This window comes from Pelobates fuscus, chromosome 9 (assembly GCF_036172605.1).
Source record: "Pelobates fuscus isolate aPelFus1 chromosome 9, aPelFus1.pri, whole genome shotgun sequence".
NCBI lineage: Eukaryota > Metazoa > Chordata > Amphibia > Anura > Pelobatidae > Pelobates > Pelobates fuscus.
This window is the reverse complement of record NC_086325.1, coordinates 141,381,613-141,390,036: the sequence shown is the minus strand read 5'-3', so window position 1 is coordinate 141,390,036 and position 8,424 is coordinate 141,381,613. Positions and strand designations below refer to the sequence as shown.

The 8,424-nt window shown below is 40.2% G+C and overlaps 1 protein-coding gene across 6 annotated transcripts in view; it reads right to left on the bottom strand.

Moving 5' to 3' along the window:
- Window positions 1-2,903: 2,903 nt before the first annotated feature.
- Window positions 2,904-8,424, bottom strand: part of GOLGA2 (golgin A2) — a 61,946-nt gene continuing 56,425 nt past the window's right edge. For all 6 annotated transcript variants that reach the window (XM_063432618.1, XM_063432620.1, XM_063432619.1 and 3 more), the window contains 4 exons: window positions 8,010-8,112; window positions 7,643-7,749; window positions 7,344-7,509; window positions 2,904-5,419 (listed from right to left, as the gene is read on the bottom strand). In XM_063432618.1, coding sequence (XP_063288688.1) covers window positions 5,169-5,419; window positions 7,344-7,509; window positions 7,643-7,749; window positions 8,010-8,112 — 627 coding nt within the window. In that variant the 3' untranslated portion in view covers window positions 2,904-5,168. The remainder of the gene's footprint in view (window positions 5,420-7,343; window positions 7,510-7,642; window positions 7,750-8,009; window positions 8,113-8,424) is intronic.

Here is an 8,424-nt window from a genome sequence, read left to right as displayed (position 1 = left end):
AATTTGGCTATTTCATCTTGGTGGTAGGTATCACCTCCAGGCACAATCCTTACCAAGAGGCATTTTCTCAGTGGCCATGTGATTAAGTTCACATGTTAAAAATAACACTATAGTCATCAAAACAACTTTAGCTTCATGAAGCAGTTTTGGTGTATAGATCCTGTCACTGCTCAATTCACTACCATTTAGGACTTAAATCACTTTATTTCTGCTTATGTAGCCCTAGCCATCCCTCCCATGGCTGTGACTGACACAGACTGAATGAAAACAAAATGGTTTAATTTTCAATATGTTTATTTACTTTAAAAGTTTTTTATCTCCTGCTATGTAAATTGAACTTTAATTGCATACAGGAGGCTCCTACAGAGTCTAGAAGGCTATTAATAGAGCAGGAGATACGAAATTATAAATTAAACAGGGTGCAGTATCTTGATCCCCCATCTCTTATTATCCATCGCTGGGCTAGGAAAGAGATATCGTTTATGGTTCTGGAGTCGGCAGAGACAAGGCAGTGGACTTGCAGACAACAGTATAAAGGATGGAGAATCCCACCAGAGGTTTCTCAGGAGTCCACTCCGGGCACGAACCTGACCAGGCCTACCTAGTAACACCTCTGCTTACACCTTATTTTAATCCAAGGTAAAACTGAAAAGGTAGAAAGAATAACCCACAGCCCAGGCACAAGTTTCTACAAAATAAAGTTAGATAAAATCTGTGCATTATCTAGGTCTTTTAGATAGTAATCAGAAAAAAAGGTAAGACAAAAACCCAATGTCATAAATACACACAAAGAAATGCCCACAGGGAAAATTGCTCACACTGAAAAATGCCAACACAGGATAATATGCACATATAGCAATTTGCAAGTAAAGGTGAAGATGTATGCACAATTTAAAGTACCATATATATTCATATAATTGTAGATAATCATCTCATTTTTTTGAGCATGAATAGGTATTACCTATATGTTATATGGTTATTGATGACTTCTGATTAAAAGATTTCATTTGCAACAATTTACGTTGTGATTTTATAGAGTATAATTAAATAATTTTACTATGTTAGAAATACACTAATTCATTGCCAAACAAGAGGGGCAGTGTATGAAGAGGGCTTTAATGCTCGAAAGTAAATGTTTGAAAGAGAAAAGTAAAAACATTTTTTCACTTTCAATTTACATGCTCACTTGTGAATCATGGTATAGCCCAGGTTATCTTACCAGGATTTCTCCTTCACCCTATTGGCCATTAAAGGGACACTATAGTCACCATAACAACTACAGCTTAATGTAGTTCTGGTGTCTACACCATGCCACTGCAGGATTGCCACAAAAAACTGAAGGGCTGCGCCAAGAGGTAGATAATAGTATATACAATAGTCCGAAGACAATATATAATATGTATAGCCTCACTAACTCAGATGAGAGAAAGTAAAAGCCAAAAACAAAGTCTCACACAGAGGTAAAGGTCTTTATGGAGTGCTGGATTATGTGAGATTTTGTTTTTGGCTTTTATTTTATTTTTTGTTTCTCTCATCTTTTGGTGATTTTATTTGAACTTCAGTCCCACTGAGTTAGTGAGACTATACAAATTATATTGTCTTCGGACTATTGTATATACTATTATTATTTATCTACCTCTTGGTGCAGGCCTTCTTCTGTTTTGTGTGTCACGTTTTATCTTCAGAGGTTTGAGGGTTACCCTTTGTTGGGCCGCTGCCTACATTCTATTTATATTAGAGCTGACCTTTCTCTCACTCTTTTTATTAGTGTTTGCATTGCACCCTAGGAACACATCTAGTGGCTACTCCTCAGACAGCCATTAGAGGTGCTTCCTAGGGCAGTGCAGCACTGACGTCCAACGCTGAACTTTCCTCATGGAGATGCATTGATTCTATGCATCTCCATGAGGTGATGCTGATTGGACAGGGTGGCATTTGGCTCTGCCCCCACATCCTACCTCTTTGACTTCAATCATCATTATTGACAATATCAGCCAATCCAATGCTTTCCTATGGGAAATAATTTTGATTGGCCGAGATCATCACTTCTGATGAAGGCAGCCAGGCGTTGGATCGGGGGCGTAGCCAGTGCCGGCAGACTGGTATAAAGGTGTTCCTTTAACTCTGTCAACCTATTGGCCAGCTTCCATTAGTTGCCATCTTTCTCTCTACAGGCCTCTATCCCATTCACTCTGACCTATTTTACCTTGGATTTGGGGGCTGCGGTTTATTCCCTTCCCTTTATTCTTCATTTTCCTTTCCCTCTGCAGAACATTTACGGTCTCTCCTCCCCAGTAAGATACTGGCAATTATTTTGGATCCCTTCAATGCCAGATGTATCTGTTGGTAGTATTTTAATAGCACGAATGGGAAAAGTGAAGTTGTGTATTGCTCCCCTGTCTGAGAGATGATATGAAACCATGGAGTGACTTAGGGCTTTGTTCATGAAAGAGGGAATTGAAAATGTATTGTAAAACTAAAGTCACAATAGAGTTTAAAGTATAGCTTAATGGGATAAATTGTAATCCTATATATTACTATATTTGCATATTACTCCGTGTGGGCATGTTTCAGTGTGAGCAATTTTTCTTGTGCATATTTATGACAGTGGATTTGTCTGTGGGCTTTTTTCCATAGATTGCTTTCAATCTATATTTTTGTTTTCTCCTCAAAGTAGCAAATAATAAAGGTCACTGACCACAGTTAATGCTACTCAATTCAATGACCACTGACGGATGGCTCTGCAGAAACTAAAACTTCTAACAAGCGCCATAGCAAGTGTTTTGTCAAAATAAGCACTCACATCTAGACGTGGGACCAGAATCATTCTGCAAATTATTTTGTGCATAAACAGTAAAATAGTAAAAGTGCAAAAAAAAAAAAAAAGAGAACGAAGCCAAGAGTAAGTTTTGCTGAATACATTTATTCAGAAAAGGAAGAAAAAGAAATGAACATTTTCCAACAAGATTAAATCAATTCAGCAACAGAATGGATAGTGTGGCTCCCTTGACCTGTGATTTTAACACCCAATAAATTATAACCCCCCCAATCATTCTCGTTAATAATCTTCCAATCAGATGACATAACAGCTTCTATAGAAGCTCCATCGAATTATAGTACAAGTATCCGGGAAACCTGCAGACAAAAATGCTGCAGAGATCCAGCATCATTACCAGGAATTTACAAAATGTTACACACATACACTATGTACAGGAAATGCTTCCGTGCTCCGCTCTAAAAGAGACACACGAGATTCTGCCCAAATGAACCTCAGATTACCTATGCAAAAGCCCCAAGGAGTCAAAAGAGTAATTGTTTTAATTGTTCTACTTGTCAAGCAGTGAACCCCTAACCTCTGCAATGTGTTCTCTATATGTAGTGATTATCCACTTTGAGTTAGGGGTAGCTGAAAGTCAGCACTCCAGCCGCCTGGCAAAGGATCATGGGAGGTGTAGTTCATCTGCAGCTAAGGAGCTGTTGCTTGTAAAACCCACATTGACAATCTAATGCCAGTGATCTCCAAGAGTGAGTCAAAACCGCTTAAAGGGTTGTACAGTATATCAACGGTTTCGGATAAATGAATATGGGCTGTAGATGATTTTTTAAAGTTCCCAATAGATTATATAAATTAATACATAGTCTCTTAAAGTGCAGAACATAGCTGCTATGCAGCATGATTATTTTGCAAAGGTTTAATAAAATCTACAGTAGTACTAATATTACTGCAAGGTGTTTTATTTATTTGTTTTTAATTTTGGCAGAGACTCTTAAGCATCACCAGAAACCACCAGAAAAAAATGCTCTAGATTAACCCCTAAAGAACCAATCGCTCATAGCATCATAGAAATCCATTCGTCGGAGATCCTAATGCAGCACAGAATATCCCACTCATCTAGTGCTGATTGCAAACGCGTAGGTCATTCTGTGCTGGCAGAGGAGCCGTCGAGGATTTGATTACAGTGCTTATACTGGATACTGGACCAAGTGCAATTGGTCCTTATGCGGTTACATGACTGCACACATTACAGGGCTATATAGCCACCTGCTTTACTTTAAACATCGAGTCCTAAATAGGAGAGGGGAAAAAAAATATACACCTATTTCTGAGTTGGTACAATTCTTGTCCTCAAAAAACAAAAAACCTCTTTAAAAATATTAAATTCTTCAAAATTCACCTGCAAATTACCTTTATGTTTATTGCCCTTTCAGTTTGTTTCAGTGAGCGCAATACACTTATTTCAGAATCTTTACAGTTAAAAATTCCCCTTATACCCAGGTATCCAAACGTTCCACTGGCAGCAACAGCTGCATATCGAGGCCGAACTACATAAAACCCATATTTGTGTACCCATTCTACGAAGTGGCTGCGCTTTCATGGAATTTGGCCGCAGCAAACTCAAACACTGGCTGAAAAAAACCCAAACCAACACATTCCTAGCTCTTTCTTGATTCTGAGGAACCAACGTGTAAAATATTTTTTGCCAAGGCATTCCGTGGTGATTCTGGTGGATGGTCAAACATCACCAGAAGATATCAACACACCATATCGCCTCGCCAGCAACAGAAAGTCACTTATTGATCATTTGTTATGTAGGAAATCACCAGCCGTGACCACGATTGATGCCCTGCTGACGGCAGTCCGAAATCCGGTCTTGCACATACATTAGACTATTAAGGGTCAACCATGGCCCTACAACAGCAACGGTCTACTCCAACCAGTTACGTAGAACATTCACTGCCTCTATTTAAAATGTTAGTGTTAAGGTTGTGTAATACGCAGGCAGCATTGAACGTATACAGTATGGCAGTGAAGACCATACAGTAGAATTGACTGGCAAAAAAATGGTAACCAATGATAACAAATAACTGAACATTTCTATCATCTATGTTGGTGGATGCAGCAAGGCAAAAACTTTGAGATTGTGACTATCCTTGCATTTCACGACCTAGTAATGGATCAAACAATACTGCCAGGTGCTGGATCTTTGGCGAGGGTAGCAATAGTTCTAATTATCAGTATCTGAGGAACAAGCCAATCAGATCTCCACCCCACCCCAAGTGACCACTTCTCCTGTGCACATGGAGATTATGAGTCACAGTCACAAGAAGAGATGGGATGGAAGAGGAAGTTTGGGCTAAGGGGCAGGAGAATGTCTATAGTTTCCATCTCAGACCACCAAAATCCGGACCTCGTCGTGCTCATCAGCACGGTAGAAGAATGGTATGCAAGGATTCTGTAGCAAAGAACTAGGTCGCTCCTGAGGGTTCTGGATTTCTCGCAGGAGCTGCATAATCTGCTTGGCAGTAGGGTCTTCAGAGCTGGTGGCTGGACTTGACCCGTCTCGGTATGGGAAGGAATATGTTTCTGTCTCTACTTTCTCTTGTTCGGAATCTTCTGCTAAACTGACCTCTTCCAGAGCTGTGAGAAGACACAAAATGTGATTAGCGGACCTGACAGGTAAACAATATCCAAAAACAGGATGCAAGAGAATACGGCAAATGGGCAAAAACCTAATAGTTTGCTCTATGGTTAGTTCCAAATTAAAAACCACACACATTTGAACGATAATCAAAATGATATACTCTTGCAGAATGTGCTTGTAGCCTCACATCACTTAAGAGGCCCCTTATGTGGCTACTGTTGTGAAGAAGGGGCATTCTGGCATTTTGATACAGGAGTGCGTATGCGTGTGGGATTAAAAGAAAATGCATATGGCCTAAGTTCCCAGGTAAAGGCACAAGTGAGCTAAAAATCAAGAGAGTGTAAGTCAAACTAGCTATTAAGTTGTCTCTTCTCTGTATTAAACAAAAAAATTATTATTTGAACTTGGATCCCCATCAGTCCATTTAGTACACATACATTATATTACTATAGGGATAAGTTACATATGCCTTGAAAGCTGTAGCAATCCTTACCTGCTGCCCCTTACTCCAAAGCCACCATTCTCTGTAGGCTCACGCAGTTGTTACACCCACCTTTTGCAGCTGTCCACTCTCTAAAGTGATTGTATCAGCTGGGGACATTTCCCCAAGCAAGGCAATCCTCTATGGTGACAACATGCTGGCTTTACTGCCAGCACATCAGCATCAGAGTCCTATACTCCCCCAGCACACATTAGAAAACACTTGCTGGGGGAGTAGCTGTGTGACATGGAGCAAGAAAACAGCTTTTGGGAGGGAGGTTCTCTTGCCTTCCCTGTCACTCGGTCCTCACCGTAGACCTGTATGCCAGCAGAATAGAGGTCTAATGCAGAGGATTGACAGGTGGGGAAGGTCAAAAACTATAAAGGGCATTAAATTAAAATGTATACATTTGCTAGCATTTCGGCTAATGCACTGCATAGAAGATATGAAATACTCTTCAAATTGTACAAGGCATTTTTCGCTGTTCTCTAGCAGTTCAAAATTAAGATTGAAAGATGCACACACTTCAGTGACAAATGCTGGGAATTCTAAGTGGATTTCAATATTTAGGCTAAAACAGCAGATTTAGAAAAATGACCCAAGTTAGTTCAGTTTGGCTACTTTGGCCTTGCATTTGAAATTCACTGCAATTCTTACTTTAGTAAATAACCCTAATTATGTTATCTCAGCTTTTAACATACTGCACCTTCCACCTCTCTTTCTGCTCCTGTTTACCAGGAAAGTCTGACCGTATAGTAAACGGTGGTTGGTTGGTTGGTTAGAGCAGTGTTTCCCAACCCAGTCCTCAAGGCACACTTACCAGTCCAGGATTTAAGGATTACCCAGTTTTGTCTAAGGTGTTTTTTCTTTTTTTCCAAAAACACCTTAGACAAAACTGGGTAATCCTTAAATCCTGGACTGGTAGGTGTGCCTTGAGGACTGGGTTGGGAAACACTGGGTTAGAGTACTTAATGGCCAACCCTTCATGCGCTGGAGAGAACTGTGAAACACAGACCTATTGTACGGGGTGTTCCCAACCCAGACCTCAAGGTACAGCAACCGTGTAGGTGTTTCTCAGTATCCACATTGGGACTGAACTGAGAAACACCTACAATCTGGACAGTTGGCATTTCTGGAGAAGTTGGTTGGGAAACACTGTTCTACAACATATTGATGCTTTATCTGAGCAACGCAGTGCACTGCAGAGCATCATCAGCAAACTTGTATTTCCCTAAATCAAAACAATCTTGTAGAGTTTATAAGCCAAGCAAGTTGCCCATTAGTCTTAAAGCAATATCCCTTAGTCTAAAAGCAATATATAAATTTTCAAGTAACGTTCACTAAATATTTGCATTGTGTATGTGTCATTAATACTACTTTCTGGGGGTATAGCCCAGTGGTAGAGCATTTGACTGCATTAATACGACTTTCTAACTCACTGTCATTTCCAGGGGCACCGAGCTCCATGGGCCTCTCTCCATTTTCAGGTAATTCGGTGGCTCCAACCTCCCTCAGACTGCTTGTTGCTTCGACAAATTTTCCATACCATTCGTTCCTCTCAGTCACCAGCCTCATGACCAACACCTGCAGTTCCAGTAGTTTGGCCTATAACCATCAATAGATCTTTAGGAACAAGAATTCCAAAGTCCACTCAAATAAAGGTTGATAACATAAATTAGCAATTTCCCAACAACAGGTCTAGATGGTCAGATTGCATTGAAGGGGAAGTCCAGCTTACCTTCATCTCCTCTTTGTCTTGAGCAAGTCTGCTAATATACTCCTCTTTCTCATGGTGACGCTGCTTCAAGATTGCCCTCTGGCTCTGGTAAAGTGCAATATACTCACCTAGAACAGACAGAGAAAAAAAAACACAAACAAAACACAATGTTAAAAATTGCAAAACAATAATAGGGATGGCCAGCAGGTCTATTCCAGTGATGCTTTGAAGCAAACAACCGACCACGGTTTGCTTTTGATTGCTTAAAGAATGCATTATCCAGAAATGTGGATAATTCAGATGGCCATTCTAAACCATTCTACACAGACAGAGAGATACTGGTCACAGATGGTCTGGAAGTAGCCCAAGTTCTATCTAAATCTCTTACCAATGGTATCTGTCTCCCCTGATAACTGGATACAGCGATGCTCCAACTCTTCCACCCGATCCTTCAGTTCTACCCTCTCCTGCATCAGGTCAGTGAAGCGGAGCTAAAAACCAAATAGGCAAAAAACACAAAAAATAAATAAATAGAAATTAGACCCCCTCATCTGACCTAAGCTAGGCTATGCACTTGCACCATCACGAATACATCATTACTTCTGTCCATCTCCCATTCTTGAAGAGAGACACAGGGCATAAGTGCAGCCTAGGACATGCATTCCTCATGCCACACTAAGAATGAAGGCGGTCTATGTGTTTTTACATTGCTGCATTCCTCAGCAGCTTGAATACCTCAGATAAGTCAAAGGTAGGAAAATTAAGCTGCAGTGTAGCAATATGTAAATAAAATATCAAAATAC